The 20341-nt window shown below is 37.5% G+C and overlaps 1 protein-coding gene across 4 annotated transcripts in view; it reads right to left on the reverse strand.

The window, feature by feature from the left end:
• Positions 1–1799: 1799 nt before the first annotated feature.
• PRKG1 (protein kinase cGMP-dependent 1) overlaps positions 1800–20341 on the reverse strand; it is a 1075924-nt gene continuing 1057382 nt past the window's right edge. For all 4 annotated transcript variants that reach the window (XM_058187717.1, XM_058187716.1, XM_058187714.1 and 1 more), the window contains 5 exons: positions 18208–18371; positions 13186–13308; positions 12538–12600; positions 11113–11179; positions 1800–4791 (listed from right to left, as the gene is read on the reverse strand). In XM_058187717.1, coding sequence (XP_058043700.1) covers positions 4693–4791; positions 11113–11179; positions 12538–12600; positions 13186–13308; positions 18208–18371 — 516 coding nt within the window. In that variant the 3' untranslated portion in view covers positions 1800–4692. The remainder of the gene's footprint in view (positions 4792–11112; positions 11180–12537; positions 12601–13185; positions 13309–18207; positions 18372–20341) is intronic.

Here is a 20341-nt window from a genome sequence, read left to right on the forward strand (position 1 = left end):
AAGGAAACTTGACCAAAATGACTATGGAAATCTTTTAGCCCTATTAGCAAAATCTGCTTCCAGCGTTATTTATATTCTAAATTATCAGTTTTTGTTAAGACTTGTTATATACAATTAATTATGCAGGACTAACAAGCAGCAGAAATGATTAACGAGTGGTGCAGTGTTCTTATGGTTGCTCACTGATGTGTATTTGTAAAAAAACAACAACATGAAACTATAAATGAAGCTTGGAGTCCTTCTAGAAAACTGACATATTAACTAAGCTATGTGGCTGTGTTTCTTTCTGGAATATTCCACTCAAGCTATAGGCACCCTTATGAATGTAAAAAATTATCTGATGAAACTGACAATAGAAAATTCTGAAAGTGAATCCCAGACGTTTATGCTTTCATGCACCTTCAAGCAAACAAATCTAGTTTCATGGATATGAGAAGAGGTGAAAATGTCTGGTTAATTTTAACAAGGAAAAAAAACACCTTTTCTCCTCCCCACAACTTTTTCCCCCCTATAGACTAAATTTCAATTTGGACTGACAAAATTGAAGATTATTTCTGCTCTTCAAGATTGTACAGCCTTTGCCTCACTAAGCAGCCAGATATTATTCTAACTTATTCTAGTTATTCTCATCACACTTTCTAATCTCTACTTGACTTGTGCCTTAATATTACATATATACTTTGCTCGCTGCTTATGGAAACTGTGTGATTCCAATTCTGTGAGGATGGCCAACAATATTTCTTCTTGTGTATGAGGAAAGGTTATGATTACAATGTTGTGAAATTTAAAATTGAAATACCAGGTTATTATACTTTAGACAGGGAAGGAAATATATATATATTTTATAGGAAAAATCCAAGAGTTGAAATGAATACATTTTAGATTTTAATTAATTCAGGGTAGGCACATCACTTGTTTAGAGTGAAGTGCAGAGAGTTCTTTGTCTAATGATCCTAGGTGTAGTGTAGAAACAAGGAAACTTGACCAAAATGACTATGGAAATCTTTTAGCCCTATTAGCAAAATCTGCTTCCAGCGTTATTTATATTCTAAATTATCAGTTTTTGTTAAGACTTGTTATATACAATTAATTATGCAGGACTAACAAGCAGCAGAAATGATTAACGAGTGGTGCAGTGTTCTTATGGTTGCTCACTGATGTGTATTTGTAAAAAAACAACAACATGAAACTATAAATGAAGCTTGAGTCCTTCTAGAATACTGACATATTAACTAAGCTATGTGGCTGTGTTTCTTTCTGGAATATTCCACTCAAGCTATAGGCACCCTTATGAATGTAAAAAATTATCTGATGAAACTGACAATAGAAAATTCTGAAAGTGAATCCCAGACGTTTATGCTTTCATGCACCTTCAAGCAAACAAATCTAGTTTCATGGATATGAGAAGAGGTGAAAATGTCTGGTTAATTTTAACAAGGAAAAAAAACACCTTTCTCCTCCCCACAACTTTTTCCCCCCTATAGACTAAATTTCAATTTGGACTGACAAAATTGAAGATTATTTCTGCTCTTCAAGATTGTACAGCCTTTGCCTCACTAAGCAGCCAGATATTATTCTAACTTATTCTAGTTATTCTCATCACACTTTCTAATCTCTACTTGACTTGTGCCTTAATATTACATATATACTTTGCTCGCTGCTTATGGAAACTGTGTGATTCCAATTCTGTGAGGATGGCCAACAATATTTCTTCTTGTGTATGAGGAAAGGTTATGATTACAATGTTGTGAAATTTAAAATTGAAATACCAGGTTATTATACTTTAGACAGGGAAGGAAATATATATATATATATATATGTATGTATATCCCAGAAAATTACAGTGGCCTATTGCTTGCTCTTCCCAGTAACTAAGCTCAATTAAAAAGATTTACCTTTACTAAGGTTTGGAAGCTTGAACCATTATAGTAAAGCTGATTGATGTACATGTGATTGGATGTTAAATGCCATATCAAGGATTTCTACTCATGATCCTATGTCTATTGGAAGCAGAATGCTATTTCCAGGACAATTTTATTATATTGTACCAGTCCTGGTTGATGCTGGTTCTTTTATTATTATTTTTGGTGGAAGCCATCACTAGGAACAGACAAACACTACAGTATTTTTTTTCCAAAACTAAATATCTTAAAAAGAAGCCACAAGTTTGTATAAAATATATGAGAATATTATGAAGAGATTATCATCTCTTTTTGTTTTTTATCCTTCAAAATTTCTATGTTGTCTTCAAATGTATTAGATTAGAAAGCTTTTTTCCCCCCACTGAAATAACTGGGTGATAAATTGGAAGTAGCCAATGAGCTTCATTTATGGATGTTTTGGGGCTAATCTCTAACCATCAATTATGAGGAAAATGAACTTTTTGACAATTTTAGATATAATGCTAAACCAGTGCAATGTATTCAACAGCCAGTGTTTCGCTTCAAGTTCATTTTACAATCCCTGTTCAACAACAGGGAAATTCTAAGTTATGCAAACTGGATTAGAACCAGACTAAGGTAACAATCCTATATATACCTATTTCAGAATAAGTTCTGTTGAGTAAGGTAGGTCTTACTTCTGTCTAAGCACATGCTGCACTGCATTGTAAAATAACTAAAATAACTAAATTTTGGTATCATTGAAAATTGTGGTACAAGCTAGTCATGATTCATATTTCATAAATTTCAGAGGAAAAGAAAAAAAAATAAACTTGCACGTGTCTAATCGGATGTGACCATCATTAAGTTCAATGGAATTTATTTCCAGTAAAATGTAATAGCATTATAGCCTATATATGGTAATAACCATATTAGCCTGAATCTGGTCCCCATTAATAGGACTTCAAATGCTGAATAGGGCAAAGTAAATAAACAGAATGGTATTAGGCAACATAGGGGGAAAAGATAATGGGAAGCAAGCTAAATTAATGCATGGTGACAAATCTAGAGGTGTAAATTTATTTCTGGATTCAGAGGAAAGAGTAAGTCGTTAAACTCTGGAGAGAATTCCAAAGGAAACGGACATTCTGTAAATGTGGCTGTTGGTTTTCTCCTTGTGGAACTCATTTAAGAAGCTGTCGCAGATGCAAGACCACTTCAGCAGTGTATTGACAAATGCTAACGAAGTCGTACTGATACATGGAAGTCTTGGCTGGAATTGCCTCGAAAATTGTTATCTGTAATAGCCTTTCTGACATTTCTGTCCTCTGAACATGTTGAATTCCCCTAACAAGTATGGACAAATTACTTTGTAGCACTGACTATTAAAAGATTCATAACTGGTAGATGTAATTCATCATTTAGATGGACTCATTTAAAGACTTGTCCACTTCAACAGACATATTTAAAGGTGAATTTAATCCTCCTTTTGAAAGGAAAGGCATATTTGAAGCATCCCATTTCAATTACATTGTTCCATGTTTGTAGACTGATCTGTAGGAGTTATATTTTACAAGGAAAGATTGACTAATTATCTTTGGGGGGGAATAAATAAAATACTTGTGGGATCTTGGAAAATGGAAAAGAAAACAAAGCGAGGGCAGTATCGCATAGTAGCATTAAAAATATGTATATATATATATCACCCATGTATGAGTGTGCATAGGAATACACCCACTCATACAGTTCTAACTGACAGTGAAATTTCTTGCTACATCTTTTTTTTTCTCTGAAAAACGAGTGTGGAAGTTTGTTTTCTTTCACAGATGAAAGATGTACATAGCACCTATATAATAATGCAGTGGATTTTGCAACTTCAAGGGGCTCTCAGTGTGATTGTTATTTTAGAATAATTGTAAAGGCCTAATATCTACAGTTGGTTAATATTTTGTTTTGTAGGACCTCTGAAATAAGCATTCTTTCTTTTTCTTTTAAAAGATGGTTATGATATATACGTAAAACGAATAGTTTTATGAACATTTTTCACATGCTCTTACGTATCTGTAATCCACAAAAGAAACGATAAAAAGTAAGTTCTCAGACATATGATTTGAGGATTGATTGACCCATACTTGCTTAACAGTTTAGCAGGAAGTGTAGCAGTTGTGCTTCTGTTATCAATTGGGAAGAAAAGCGTGTCAGAACTAAAAATGGAGAAAGGTAACATTCATTCTTGTCTTGTATACTGCTTGAAAAGAAAGACAAATTATAGCACTGCTTTGACATGAGCTCCATTTTTTTCTGGTCCTCCTTAGTTTAACACATTGGCCTTCTTTAAGAGGCTCAATGCACTCAACCTGCAGTTTGGGGGATTACCCCAGCTACTGTACCATTGATTCTACAGGCATAGAATCGGCTACAGTACTTAAACAGCTTGGAATATATTTATCAATAAAGAAAATGAACTTAACAGCTAGAATTATGTGCATCTTATTCTATGAACTTTCAAATCGTAATGGAGGCATAGCATGTTCGGTACCATGATAGAAAACACATGTAAATTATTGGTGAAAAAAGTTTTGCTTCAGGACCACCATGTCAACTGCTGTGTTAAATTCAAACAGAAAACATGTGAAGAGCACTATTGTCATCTAAACAAGAAGTCCTAATGCCACTGTAATTACTGTAGCAGCATCAATCAAGGCATCATGGTGACCCCGAGCATGAATCCTTCCCAAATCTTTCAGGTCTGCTGGCAGCCATGTCTCAGGAAGCTGTCTTCAGCAAGGCAGAAGCAGGTAAGAGAAAAACATTAAAAGTCTATGTCCCATCCTGAGTTGTCATCAGGTGGTGGTTCATCGTTGTCCTCAGGGAAGCTATCAAAATTGCTTGTATCAGTTGGAGATGCAACCTGTCCAATGAAGAAAATTAAACTATTGGTAGTATTAGTTGCTGCATTTGGAATCTTCAGACAATTTTCTATGAGCTCTTTATACCACTTGTGAATTCATGTTGGCCAGTAAGATTTAGAGGCAGTTCAGAAATGTATGATTCTGCCATTTTCATTCATAATATTGTTCTAGGTAGTGCTGTTAAAAATATTCTGTTCATGGGAATATTATGGTTAGGAGGCTTCTAAGTCCCTTGACACCCAAAGAGGTAAAAGAGGAAGTAAAGAAGTCAAAGAAGAAGGGTGCAAAGTCCATTCTTCAAAACAAAAATAATGAAAAAAAATGATGGGAAAAAATGAAAGGGTACAACGGGCACCATATTTTTTTATGAATAAGGCAGGGTGATTGTATACAGTAGTGGCCAAAATTGTGTAAACCTTTTGGGAAAAGTGTATTTTCCTAAAACTAGCTAATAACACCAATTTTTTTTTTGGAGTAGTACCAGAAAATTATATATCAATGGAAAGATAATTTAATCAAGAATGTAATGCAATAACTTTTATGAGGGATTTGCTATTAGAATAGCAATTACAGTATAAAGAAGAAAAGTGAAAACATAGCAAAACTGAGATATACAAAAATTATCACCATGTCAGTTAATACTTAGTTGGGTAACCTTTAGCATGATGTCGTCTTCCTATGGAGTGAACCAAGTCTTAGTTCTGCAGCTGTTATAATGTGAAACCAAGATTGAATGATTGCTTCTATTAACTGGGGTTTATTGCTGGGTCGCTTCTGACCAGTGGTGGGTTTCAATTTTTTTTACTACCGATTCTGTGGGTGTGGTTTGGTGGGCGTGGCATGGCTTGGTGGGCATGGCTTGGTGGATGTGCCAGGGGAAGGATACAGTAAGATCTCTCCATTCCCACCCCACTCCATGGGAAGGTTACTGCAAATCCCCATTTCTTCCTGATCAGCTGGGACTTGGGAGGCAGAGAACAGATGGCAGTGGAGCCAGTCAGTATTTTTACTACCGGTTCTCCGAATTAAAATTTTTTGCTACCGGTTCTCCAGAACTGGTCAGAACTTGCTGAAACACACCTCTGCTTCTGACTAATAAGTTTTTTAGTTGGCTCCATAGATTTTCAATTGGGTTAAGGTCTGGGCTATTCCCAGGCCATTCCAGCAGTAGAATATGATTATCTTGAAACTCCCCCCAAAAAGTGATGTTATTAGCCATCAAACAATACTCTTTTCCCAAAAAGTTTCCACAATTTTGGCCACTATTGTATTTAGAAAGTAATTTTGAAGCAACCTTCAAATGAATGGGTTTGGCTTCCTAGTATTTCCTAACTAGAATGGAGAGTTTGACAAAATAATGTAAAGATTTCTTAATGACATGGACAGCCCTTTGAACTGATCTACAAAGCTGGGACTTATTTATTTTTATTTATTTATTTATTTGATTTTTATACCGCCCTTCTCCCGAAGGACTCAGGGCGGTGTACAGGCAAAAATAAAACAGATAATACAATGTACAATTTAAAATGTAATTAAAAAACTTATTTTAAAATTAGCCTGAGAAGTAAAAATATACAATAAACTAAAAACCCCATTTAAAATTAATTAATAAAAATTTAAAATTAATAAAATTCAATTCAAGCCAGCCCCGCGTGAATGAAAAGATGTGTCTTCAGTTCGTGACGGAATGTCCGAAGGTCAGGTATTTGGCGTAAACCCGGGGGAAGCTCGTTCCAGAGTGTGGGAGCCTCCACAGAGAAGGACCTTCCCCTGGGGGCTGCCAGCCGACATTGCTTGGCGGACGGCACCCTGAGAAGTCCCTCTCTGTGACAGCGTACGGGTCGGTGGGAGGCATGTGGTAACAGCAGGCGGTCCCGTAAGTACCCAGGCCCTAAGCCATGGAGCGCTTTAAAGGTAGTAACCAAAACCTTAAAGTGCACTCGAAAGGCCACAGGTAGCCAGTGCAGTCTGCGCAGGAGCGGTGTTATATGGGAGCTACGCGTAGCTCCCTCTATCACCCGCGCAGCTGCATTCTGGACTAACTGAAGCCTCCGAGTGCACCTCAAGGGGAGCCCCATGTAGAGAGCATTACAATAATCCAAGCGAGAGGTAACGAGCGCATGAGTGACTGTGCACAAGGCATCCCGATCAAGGAAGGGGCGCAACTGCCGAACCAGGCGAACCTGGTGGAAGGCCCTCCTGGAGACGGCCGTCAAATGATCTTCAAACGACAGCCGATCATCCAGGAGGACACCTAAGTTGCGCACCCTATCCTTTGGGGCCAGTAACTCGCCTCCAACAGTCAGCTGCGGCTGCGGCTGCAGCTGACTGAATCGGGATGCCGGCATCCACAGCCACTCCGTCTTGGAGGGATTAAGCTTGAGCCTGTTTCTCCCCATCCAGACCCGTACGGCTTCCACACACCGGGACAGCACTTCAACAGCTTCATTGGGGTGGCCTGGGGTGGAGAAGTACAGCTGGGTGTCATCAGCGTACAGCTGGTATCTCACCCCAAAGCCACTGATGATCTCACCCAACGGCTTCATGTAGATGTTGAACAGAAGGGGCGAGAGGATCGACCCCTGCGGCACCCCACAAGTGAGGTCCCTCACGGTCGACCTCTGCCCCCCTGTCAACACCGTCTGCGACCGGTCGGAGAGATAGGAGGAGAACCACCGATACACGGTGCCTCCCACTCCCAATCCCCCCAACCGGCGCAGCAAGATACCATGGTCGATGGTATCAAAAGCCGCTGAGAGGTCTAATAGGACCAGGGCAGAGGAATAACCCCTGTCCCTGGCCCTCCAGAGATCATCCACCAATGCGACCAAAGCTGTCTCCATGCTGTACCCGGGTCGGAAGCCGGACTGGAACGGGTCTAGATAGACGGCTTCATCCAGGTATTGGGGTAGCTGTCACGCCACAGCACTCTCTACAACCTTCGCAACAAAGCGAAGGTTGGAGACTGGACGATAATTACCCAAAATAGCTGGGTCCAGGGAGGGCTTCTTGAGGAGGGGTCTCACCACCGCCTCTTTCAAGGCGGCAGGGAAAACCCCTTCCAACAAAGAAGCGTTGATAATCCCCTGGAGCCAGCCTCGTGTCACCTCCTGAGTGGCCAGTACCAGCCAGGAAGGACATGGGTCCAGTAAACATGTAGTGGCGTGAAGCTTCCCCAACAACCTATCCACGTCCTCGGGAGCCACAGGGTCAAACTCATCCCAAACAGACTCAACAAGACGTGTCTCCTCTCCCTCGCTTGGATCATCCCAATTTCGGTCCAGACCATCCTGGAGCTGAGCGATTTTATCGTATAGATAACCACTAAACTCCTCGGTATGTCCCTGCAACGGGTCATCCCGCACCTCCTGATGAAGGAGGGAGCGGATCACCCGAAACAGGGCGGCCCGGCGGTTATCTGCCGACGCAATGAGGGTGGAGGCGTATGAGCACCTCGCCTCCCTCATTGCCACTAGGTAGGTCCTAGAATAGGACCTAACTAGTGTCCGATCAGCTTCGGAACGACTGGACCTCCAGGTGCTCTCTAGACATCTTCTCCGGCGTTTCATCTTCCTCAGCCCCTCGGAGAACCAAGGGGCCAGACGAGATCTGCGCCAGGTCAGAAGTCGCAAAGGCACGACACAGTCCAAGGCCCCAGCCGCGGCCCGCTCCCAGGCCACAACTAGTTCCTCAGTCGTTCAGTTGCATGGCAGATGCATAGCAGATTATACTGTATGTGTGAAAAACAGAATTGGTGTAGAGCTGTTTAGAAAATGCATATAAGCAATGACAGAGGAGAAAGGAATTACTGCCTTTGCCCACTTTTAAAAGGTCTGTGGTTGTTTATGCCACATATGACCGATAGGTTAAGAAAAAGTCAACAAAAGTTTAGAAAGTAGGAAAACAAATTGCAGCTGTTTTCCATTTAACCTGACACTGTATGATCCCATATTTATTGAATTAAATATGATAGGTTCATTATATAAATGTCAACTACTTTTTTATATCATTTGACTTGGGAGAAATCTGTTTGCAAGAACGTGAAAGACTTAATAAGGAAATTAGAATAAGTTGAGATTGATTGATTTGAACTTAAAATAATATCGTATATTGTATATTGCAAAATATACAATAAAATATATTGTATATTTTAGAAAAGTGGACTCAAAATATTAAAAATTAACAAGGCATAAGTAATATGATATGATAAGTGTTTCCCAGTAGTATCTGTATTTGTACGTCTCACAGGAATAATATTTCATTTCATATTAGCACCAGTAGTGAAGTATCTGTTTAATTATTAAAAGCCAATGTAATAAAGACAACACAAGTATTCTCTCTCCTCCAAAATCAATTAAATCTTCTTGTGCTGTTCCTGAAAATTGCCACTGCTTGGGGGTGGTGGGGTCATGATGATAGACTGAATGCAGTGGTGGGATTCAGCCAGTTCGCACCACTTCGGGAGAACCGGTTGTTAACTTTCTGAGCAGTTTGACAAACTGGTTGTTTTAAGAAATCATTAGGGCAGAGAACCGGTTGTTAAATTACTTGAATCCCACCACTAACTGAATGACAGAAAAAAAACCTTACTATTTTCAGAAAAATGACCTTCCTGATTGCTAAATAGATTGAAATGTACATTCATTCAAACAGAATTAGTTATTCTTGAATATGTAAATTATTATGGGGGGGGGGTTAATACATAATTTACAGAGTCCTATATATTATGTACTTTTCTATCTACTAATTGAAACACAGGGTAAAGGAATTCAAGAATTTCACAGTGAATGTGTGAAAATAGATCAGAAAAGCCAAATATTTTAAATGGCACTCACTATGGATATACATTCAAATCTGATAGGGAATATTTATTTCGTAAGTGGTAAAGTTCAAATAATATGCAGAAAATTAAACTAAGTACAAGTTGTAGCAAAGTAATGTGTATTGAAAGAAAAGCAATCACATTAATCACCACCACAATTTAATCCTCTGGTGGCTCAACAGGCTAATGCAGCCTGTTATTAACAGCAGCTGCTTGCAATTATTGCAGGTTCAAGTCCCACCAGGCCCAAGGTTGACTCAGCCTTCCATCCTATATAAGGTAGGTAAAATGAGGACCCGGATTGTTGGGGGCAATAAGTTGACTTTGTATATAATATACAAATGGATGAAGACTATTGCTTGACATAGTGTAAGCCGCCCTGAGTCTTCGGAGAAGGGCGGGATATAAATGCAAATAAAAAATAATAATCCAAGTTTAATTAGCATGTCCACCGCTCTCATAATAATAGTTTCAACAGACCACAATTACAAGAGGGCTGTCCTTTGTATTTTATCTAATAGGAATATTTTTCAGTGTTTGCCTGTCTTAAATAGTATTCTCAAACTGTGACTTCTTTCTGCTAAAGAGTTATGTTTTATATAGAAATAGATGTTCTTGAGTCCATGTATATAATCCATATTTAACAGGATGTCATTTGATCTTCACTTTTTTTTTTACACATTTAGTGGAAATAAAGGGAAAAGACTTAAGCCAAAGTTAAAAATAGGTATTTCCATTTTTTCTTTTAATAGTATTTTTAGGACCCTATTTCAGTATTGATACCAATATTTACTGTTGGCATCAAAATGGCTCTGCACGGAAATTAAGGCAACTGTTGTAGGCTTCAAGTCAAGTCAAACTAGAAAGTCATTTACTTTGAAAAATAAAGGCAGCATCTTACTTATTTATGCCAAATTGGAAAAAGTATGACAAGTTGCCCATTGAGTACAACAGCATGTGATCTAATACGGCATTTAGAAACTGGTGGCATGATAAAAGAAATGACAAGGAGAACTGAGGCAATGTAAGTTGGAAGAAGAACAAAGAAGCTTTCGGTAGTAAAGAGGTAAAGATTCCATCAAAATACATTTCAGCCTAAATTTTTGTATTTTACTATAAGCTTCATCACTGATTCCTTGTCAGAAGAGGACTTCAGATACACTCTTACTCCACGTCCAGTGATGGGATTCAAATAATTTAACAACTGGTTCTCTGCCCTAATGATTTCTTCCAACAACCAGTTCACCAAACTGCTCAGAAAGTTAACAACTGGTTCTCCTGAAGTGGTGTGAACTGGCTGAATCCCACCACTGTGCATGTATCTGAAAATGAAGTCAAGCAGAGGTCTGCATACATGGGAATGCTAATGTAAGATAAGAACACATTTCCATGTTTTGGCTCAGAGCTCCTGCTTGTTTTCCCAATGAGTTTATTCAGCAACTTTCTGAAGTTATGATTCCAATATATACATTTTAGCAAGTAATAAACTTATACTCACACTTGGTACAATAGGAGGTGTCAATGTACCTTTTCTTAAACCTTCCCAGTTAAAGCCTTCAAACCACCTAAAGTCAGAAGATAAAATAATACAAGGACAGTGATATGATCCAGGTACCATTGCAGCAAGACCAAATAGTCTAACATTAAACATTACAAAAATTACATTTCTGAAACCCTCTAACTTAATATTTGGGGGGGAGGGCAGATTTGTGGAACACATTGTTTTATACCAGGGCTGTCAAACTCCCAGCCTGTGGGCTGATGCGTCACACGTTGGCCATGCCCACATTAGCGAATGGGGGAAAAGTCCCAATACACAACATGATGCCGTCGTGACGTCAATTTGACACCCCTGTTTTATACTAATTGTGGGTAGTTAGAATGGTACCAAGAATTTTCCTCAGTTAGAGAAAATTCTGAATCAAGGCTCTGTCCAGATGCAGATATCTAATTTGTGATGAAAAATACAATAACAGAAAAAGTCCATTAAAGAGATTCCCAGATGGAAAGATTCTTTGATACTGGCTATCTGTCTTCTTCAAACATGTAAAAATATTTAAAAAGTTAATGAATATCTTTAGGAGATCTGACATTTGGATATCTGTAAACCTATTTACTAAGGGGATGCGGTGGCTCAGGGGATAGGGCATTGAGTTTGTCGATCGAAAGGTCGGCAGCTCAGCGGCTCGAATCCCTAGTGCTGCTGTGTAACGGGGTGAGCTCCCGTTACTTGTCCCAGCTTCTGCCAACCTAGCAGTTTCGAAAGCACGTAAAAATGCAAGTAGAAAAAATAGGGACCACCTTTGGTGGGAAGGTAACAGCGTTCCGCGCGCCTTTGGCATTGAGTCATGCTGGCCACATGACCACGGAGATGTCTTCGAATAGCGCTGGCTCTTCGGCTTTGAAACGAAGATGAGCACTGCCCCCTAGAGTCGGCAACGACTAGCACGTATGTGCGAGGGGAACCTTTACCTTTACCTTTTAAACCTAATTACATTTAACATGTCTTCTGTTGTATTATGTTGAACAGGAATTGCTGATAGGCTTCTGAAGCAATTTCATTTATTATGTTGTTATATTATGTTAAATTTATTGTATCATTAACATCATTATGTTATTGAATGTTGGTGCTACCTGATTCTAATTCACATTGAAGTTGTTTTCATTTATTTTCATTGCAAAATACTGCATAGATAGTTAGCACATCCAGGTTTGGAGTTATGATACCAAGCACTCTACTCAGGATATATGCAGATGCATTCTGCATAGCTGTCTTATCTTACTCAGGTTTCTGGTGAAAAAAATTGCAGCTATTGGATTGTGGTAACTCTCATTTCATTATTTTTTCTTCTGTGCAAAAAACATACCTAAATATATTGAGGGATTTAAACAGAGGATTACTTTTTTTCTGAAATATACCTACTTGTGCTTTTGAATATCCTTGACACCATTTTTCAAGTTACCTAATCTTTCTGATGGGTTGTCCCTGTTTAAAAATAAAAGAACAAGAAAAAAGTTATAAAAGAAAGTTGGAAATCAAAGTTTTTTCTAGGATATGTTTGTGTGTGTATTAGAAAAAACTTTATGTGTGTGTGTTTCTGTATAGATTAGAAAAAGCTTTTATATATACTATGTATATGTGTGTGTATACATATTTCTATATGTACTAGAGCAAGCTTTTATATATACAATATATATATAATACATATATATATACACGCACACTATATATATATATATATCAATGAACTTAATTAACAAAAACCATTAAAATTAGTTCATACACACATGGGGTGAAATCCAGCAGGTTCTGACAGGTTCTGGAGAAACGGTAACAGAAATTTTGAATAGTTCGGAGAATTGGCAAATGCCACCTCTGGCTGGCCCCAGATTGGGGTGGGAATGGGGATTTTGCAGTATCCTTCCTCTGCCACGCCCACCAAGCCACGGCACGCCCACCAAGCCACGCCCACAGAACCGGTAGTAAAAAAATTTGGATTTCACTACTGACACACACACACACACATATATATACTTTATTTGTGAGATTGCTAACACATAAAGAATTTACCTGCATAGTTTTTTAGTTAAATTAGCAGCATTTTTGGCAATCTTCTTTGGAAATTCAATCATGTCAATCCCCCTTAGTATGATGTTATATGTTTTCATGGGATCTGGGCCTGAGAAAGGTGGACTATAGAAAAAGAAAAAAAAAACTAATTAAAGTCTAGTAATTTATTTTTTTTTGCAAATAAACTGAAACCTGTTTTACCTTATTTTGGATGATTGTTTTGATTTAAGCATTACTATATGCTGCTTGTAATATAATTACTATGTCTACATCACAGGTGAGAATAAGAAAATCACTTAGGATGCTGCTTTTATCCTGTTACAGGATAAAAGCTATCCATAAACCATCAGAAAGTTTTAGTATTTGCTCAATTATCGTAAAAGTCACGAATGGCAAATAAATGGAACTCAGATTTTGCAAGTGTGCAGCTATACAGATTTTGCAGTTCACTTTTTTAAAAAAAAAAATAAAGTTATCAAGATTGAAAGAACAGCCAGGACTCCAAATTTGGGTGTGCATCCTAATTTGCTAAATTATTTCCTCTTTTCATCACATAGATTAGTGTTACTTAACCTCAGCAACTTTAATTCATGAATTTTGGAAGTCAAATTCCACCCATCTTAAACTTGCCAAAATTGAAAAACACTGTTTTGAGCGACATCTGGAAACCTCAAGTTCCCAGGATCAGTCTGGGAAAATAGAGCTTATAACATTTTATATTTTTTCTGGAATATTTTGTAAACAGTAGTTTAGTAATAAGCAAATAATAAAGCTTTGTGCTATTATTCCAAAATGCTTACGGAAATTCATATGCCAAAAATTGGGAAAACATACATGTGCAGGCATGATAGAGAATTATTGCAGTTCATCCTGTAAAAATTCAACTGAGTTTGTCACTTACAATGATGTATTTTTTTCTTACAATACTTCATTACAGGTCGTTCTTGATTTGGGTGTTCTTGATGCACACCCAAATTTAGAGTCCTGGCTTTATAATTAAGCCCAACATTTCTGTTGCTAAATGAGACAGTGGTTAAGTGAGTTTTGCCCCATTTTACAACCTTTCTTGCCACAGTTGTTAAGTGAATCATTGCAATTGTTCAGTTAGTAACATAGTTGTTAAGTGAATTTGGCTTCCCCATTGACTTTGTTTGTCACAGGGTTAGAAAAGGTGATGACATGACAGGACACTGCAACTGTCATAAATTTGAGTCAGTTGCCAAGCATCTGAATTTTGATCACATGACCATGAGGATGCTTCAGTGTTTTTTCTTGTGAAAAATGGCCATAAGTCATTTTTTCCCCAGTTTGTTGTAACTTTGAACTAAGTGAACTGTTAGGGAAACAAGGCTTATCTATATAATGAACATATCTAATGGCTAAGTAAGTAATTCCAAAGTAATATATTCCAAAATAACATAAAGATATTAGAGGATGCACAGTTTGGCACGAGTGTAAGGATCTATTACATAGATAGTACTATTATTATTATTTACTGGAGTGTATATTTATAAATAAAATATTTACAGACCCCTCGCATCCAGGACATAAACTGTTTCAACTCCTACCCTCAAAACGACGCTATAGAGCACTGCACACCAGAACAAATAGACACAAGAACAGTTTTTTCCCGAAGGCCATCACTCTGCTAAACAAATAATTCCCTCAACACTATCAAACTATTTACTAAATCTGCACTACTATTAATCTTCTCATCGTTCCCATCACCAATCTCTTTCCACTTATGACTGTATGACTGTAACTTTGTTGCTGGCAATCCTTATGATTTATATTGATATATTGACCATCAATTGTGTTGTAAATGTTGTACCTTGATGAACGTATCTTTTCTTTCATGTACACTGAGAGCATCTGCACCAAGACAAATTCCTTGTGTGTCCAATCACACTTGGCCAATAAAAAATTCTATTCTATTCTATTCTATTCTATTCTATTCTATTCTATTCTATTCTATTCTATTCTATAGCATTTCTAAATGTTTAAAGACTTCCGTATTATTCTGTGAAGTAATAATTCCTTTTTAAAACAGTATTTTGATTTTGTAAGGATTTTTTTTAACAAAAGAATGATTTAAATCCATGCTGGCCTAAGTCTGTTGAGCTGCACATAAAATTATGCTAATCTATATATTTCACTGATTGAAGTTCTTGAAATCAAGCAGCTCCGACTTATTTTTATATTATGTTTCTAATGTTAAAAAAAAGATGGTCTATTAAAAAGAAGAAAAACTCTGTAATTCTGTGTTGACTGTTTGCACGTATATAGGTATTTTTCTTACAATACTTCATTACAGGTCGTTCTTGATTTGGGTGTTCTTGATGCACACCCAAATTTGGAGTCCTGGCTTTATAATTAAGCCCAACATTTCTGTTGCTAAATGAGACAGTGGTTAAGTGAGTTTTGCCCCATTTTACAACCTTTCTTGCCACAGTTGTTAAGTGAATCATTGCAATTGTTCAGTTAGTAACATAGTTGTTAAGTGAATTTGGCTTCCCCATTGACTTTGTTTGTCACAGGGTTAGAAAAGGTGATGACATGACAGGACACTGCAACTGTCATAAATTTGAGTCAGTTGCCAAGCATCTGAATTTTGATCACATGACCATGAGGATGCTTCAGTGTTTTTTCTTGTGAAAAATGGCCATAAGTCATTTTCCCCCCAGTTTGTTGTAACTTTGAACTAAGTGAACTGTTAGGGAAACAAGGCTTATCTATATAATGAACATATCTAATGGCTAAGTAAGTAATTCCAAAGTAATATATTCCAAAATAACATAAAGATATTAGAGGATGCACAGTTTGGCACGAGTGTAAGGATCTATTACATAGATAGTACTATTATTATTATTTACTGGAGTGTATATTTATAAATAAAATATTTACAGACCCCTCGCATCCAGGACATAAACTGTTTCAACTCCTACCCTCAAAACGACGCTATAGAGCACTGCACACCAGAACAACTAGACACAAGAACAGTTTTTTCCCGAAGGCCATCACTCTGCTAAACAAATAATTCCCTCAACACTATCAAACTATTTACTAAATCTGCACTACTATTAATCTTCTCATCGTTCCCATCACCAATCTCTTTCCACTTATGACTGTATGACTGTAACTTTGTTGCTGGCAATCCTTATGATTTATATTGATATATTGACCATCAATTGTGTTGTAAATGTTGTACCTTGATGAACGTATCTTTTCTTTCATGTACACTGAGAGCATCTGCACCAAGACAAATTCCTTGTGTGTCCAATCACACTTGGCCAATAAAAAATTCTATTCTATTCTATTCTATTCTATTCTATTCTATTCTATTCTATTCTATTCTATTCTATTCTATTCTATAGCATTTCTAAATGTTTAAAGACTTCCGTATTATTCTGTGAAGTAATAATTCCTTTTTAAAACAGTATTTTGATTTTGTAAGGATTTTTTTTAACAAAAGAATGATTTAAATCCATGCTGGCCTAAGTCTGTTGAGCTGCACATAAAATTATGCTAATCTATATATTTCACTGATTGAAGTTCTTGAAATCAAGCAGCTCCAACTTATTTTTATATTATGTTTCTAATGTTAAAAAAAAGATGGTCTATTAAAAAGAAGAAAAACTCTGTAATTCTGTGTTGACTGTTTGCACGTATATAGGTATTTTTCTTAATTTTCAGTGGCACTATTGTAATGATAACATCCAAAAAAAGCAAGCCATTTGACTATCTCACACATGAACCTATTTGGAATTTATATTCCTTGTAGGTTTGCCACTGAGTCTTCCTGCCTTCACTTGTGATCTGAATAGAATGTTGTCAGCGATAATATTCTAGTTCTGAAATATAGACTCCAAGGGGGTTCAGCTAGCAGCCTTTAAAATATTATATTCAGAAATCTTTTACTTATTTGATCATTTATATCCCGTTTTTATTAATTTAATTAATCTAACAAATAACTCAAGGCAGCAAACATATCCTTCCTTCCCCCTTAGTTTCCGCACAACCTTCCTGCTTACTTTCCTTACAACAACAATTCTCCCTGGAGGTGAATTGCGGCTGAGAGAGAGAGAGAGAGATTAACTGGCCCAAAATCACTGACTTTCATGGCTAAGGCAGAATTTGAACTCATTGATTTTTGCTTTCTAGCCTGGCGCCATAACCACTAGACCAAATTGGCTCTCTTTTAATCTTCCTATTCAATGTGATTTTTTTAAAAAGAAAGAAAAGCTACCTTTAACTTTTCGTTAGAAATGTGTTGTTTTGAAATGCTACCTAGCTTCTATCTAGCATGTTTCCATTTTGTTTTGATTGCCTTATGTTTTGAAGAGATGTTTCAAGTTCCTTCTTGAAGACTGAAGTTCAGTTCAATCTGCATCGATCGAAACATATTTAACTGGTACAGGGGTGAAATGCTCCCGTTTTGGACTGGTTCGGCTGAACCGGTAGCGATGACGGCCGGTGGTTCGGAGAATCGGAAGTGATGGCAGCTTGAGGCTCCGCCCACCCGCCCGGTTGTTATTACTTCCTGGTTTTAACCACGAAGTAACCTGTTTTTTACCCTCTGAGCATGCGCAGAAGAATTTGCGCATGCGCTGTGGGTTGGCATGTGTACTTCCGAACTGGTAGGGAAGGTAGATTTCACCCCTGAACTAGTACCATGAACTCATGATTTGGTGAACTGGTAGAAGAACCCAGGTTGATTTGGTATGCGAGGGGCAGGGAAGTGCTCACCAATTAGAATGAAATGAACAAAAATAGTAAATTTGCCTCATCAATACCCTTTCCTCTTATAGCGGTCATCCAAAGACTTTAGTTACTAGAAAGCAGGTTGTAAATCCTTGAAAACCATAATAAGTAATTCCATAGTATGTTTTTAAACACTATTTTTGTTTATCATAGCGTATGCCAGCTCTGAATCCCAACTCTTCTAATCAAAGTGACAACAGCAGAAATATTCTCCAGTTTGCTGAACTATTTTTATCTGTAGCTCCAATTCAATGCCCATACCTGCCAGTCAAGAGCTCATACATTAAGATTCCCAGTGACCAGTAGTCTGCTGAAATATCGTGACCTTTGTTCAGAATGATCTCTGGGGCTACGTACTCTGGAGTTCCACAAAAAGTCCATGTTTTCTTTCCAAATCCTATTTTTTTTGCAAAACCAAAATCGACCTGTGAAAGAAGGTTCACACACCCATCAAGGAAGACAAAAAAGTTAAAAGCACTTATGCAGACACAAAACACATAAAGAGATGGTCACAACACAGGTTTTCACCAGCACAAGTAGTACATCTAGGGAATAGGCTTCATGAGAAAATTCTCAAAGGAAGAGCATTAAAAGAAAGCTCTGGAGGAGCGTATTTTCTCTGTCAAGATTCAGAAAAGCATTAACAATTTCCATTTAGTAGAACGATCTAACAAAGATGATCTAAACCAGGGGTGTCAAACTTGTGTGTCACATTGTCATCATGTGACATATTGTGACTTTTCCCCTTCACTAAAACAAGATGGGTATGGTCAGCGTGCGATGAATCCGGCTCGCGGGCTGCGAGTTTGACACCCCTGATTTAAATCTTTCTGTTTTACAGCTGTCTAATGATCAGCTTCTTCTGCCAACCTAGCAGTTTCGAAAGCACGTAAAAATGCAAGTAGAAAAAATAGGGACCACCTTTGGTGGGAAGGCAACAGCGTTCTGTGCGCCTTTGGCGTTGAGTCTTGCCGGCCACATGACCACGGAGACGTCTTCAGACAGCGTTGGCTCTTCGACTTTGAAACGAAGGTGAGCACCGCCCCCCCCTAGAGTCAGGAATGACTAGCACGTATGTGCGAGGGGAACCTTTACCTTTACCTAATGATCAGCTTATGTATCCTAGCTGGATATTACTTAAGAGTTAAAGCATGTAAATAATATAAATCAATAGCAGGCACCACTACATACATTGTCTTCAGCACCCTTATACTTGTCTGAAGATCCAATTTCCAATCTCCATAACACAAGAAATGGCAACTCAAGATGACTTAGTGCCACCTGTAGGCCAAATTATAACTTCTTCTGATTCAGATAAAGTAAAAAGATGCTATGTTTATTTTATTTTTTTTGTAGGATTGTGATTTTATTACTTTTTCATCTTCCTGCATTCAACCACATTATTCCTATTTCCTCTAAATGGCCAAAATTCTTGTGCAGAAAAACAAATCGAATAGATATACTATTGGAATTAAATAAGAAAGGGAAAAATTAACTGGCAATCTTGTATTTGTGTGATATATGGTGGCTGGACACTATCAAAGTTGACAGCAGCCAGAGCATAGAACAACTCAAAAAAGTAGTGCAAGATTGGAAAACGTGGAGAGAACTGGCCCATAGAATCGCCAAGAGTTGGACATGTCTGAATGGATATCATCATCATCATCATCATCATCATCATCATCATCATCATCATCATCATCATCATCATCTACCACCAATATATATCTGGACAATGTGGGAAATTTGCAGAAAGATCCCTTTGACTCCTAGTTTCCCATAGCATTGGTTATAGCTCAAATTCAGTTTGAATAAAACCCATGCCTAGAATTTCTGAAATCTAATATTAACGTTTTAAAATGAAGTTCCTCTAAAAAATGAAAGCCAATAAGAAATCAAATTATTTAAATATGGGATAACTTAGATACTACACTTGATTTTACTATACACTGCCCAAGGGCTCTCCTTGAAGGAGCTGGATATGAAAGCTAGAAATATGAAATGTAAATAAATATTTTTTAAAAAACAAAAACAAAAATCATAGTGGGATAAATTTTATAATCTTATTTCTTCAAGTTCATTAAGTTATTAAAATCTTGCTCCAGTTCCAGAAGGGTGCAACAGAAAAAAACAAACTTCTGAAATTATAGTGCAACCCTAACCCTAACCCTAACAAAAGTCCATTTTTGCTTATTTGGCTCCCAGAAATTAATCGGTTTGTATTAATTCTTTTATAAACTGATTTGTCCTAGAATTGCAGAGCTGAATGCTGCCTTTCAGCTAGAAGTACAGTTTTATGGCTGTTAGAAAGGGCATTTTATTACAATGGGAGAGGCAACTGAACTGAACTACAGGGCGGATGTAATATTTTATCGCTGTTTGGGAAGAAAACATC

The sequence above is a fragment of the Ahaetulla prasina genome, chromosome 6, assembly GCF_028640845.1.
Source record: "Ahaetulla prasina isolate Xishuangbanna chromosome 6, ASM2864084v1, whole genome shotgun sequence".
NCBI lineage: Eukaryota > Metazoa > Chordata > Lepidosauria > Squamata > Colubridae > Ahaetulla > Ahaetulla prasina.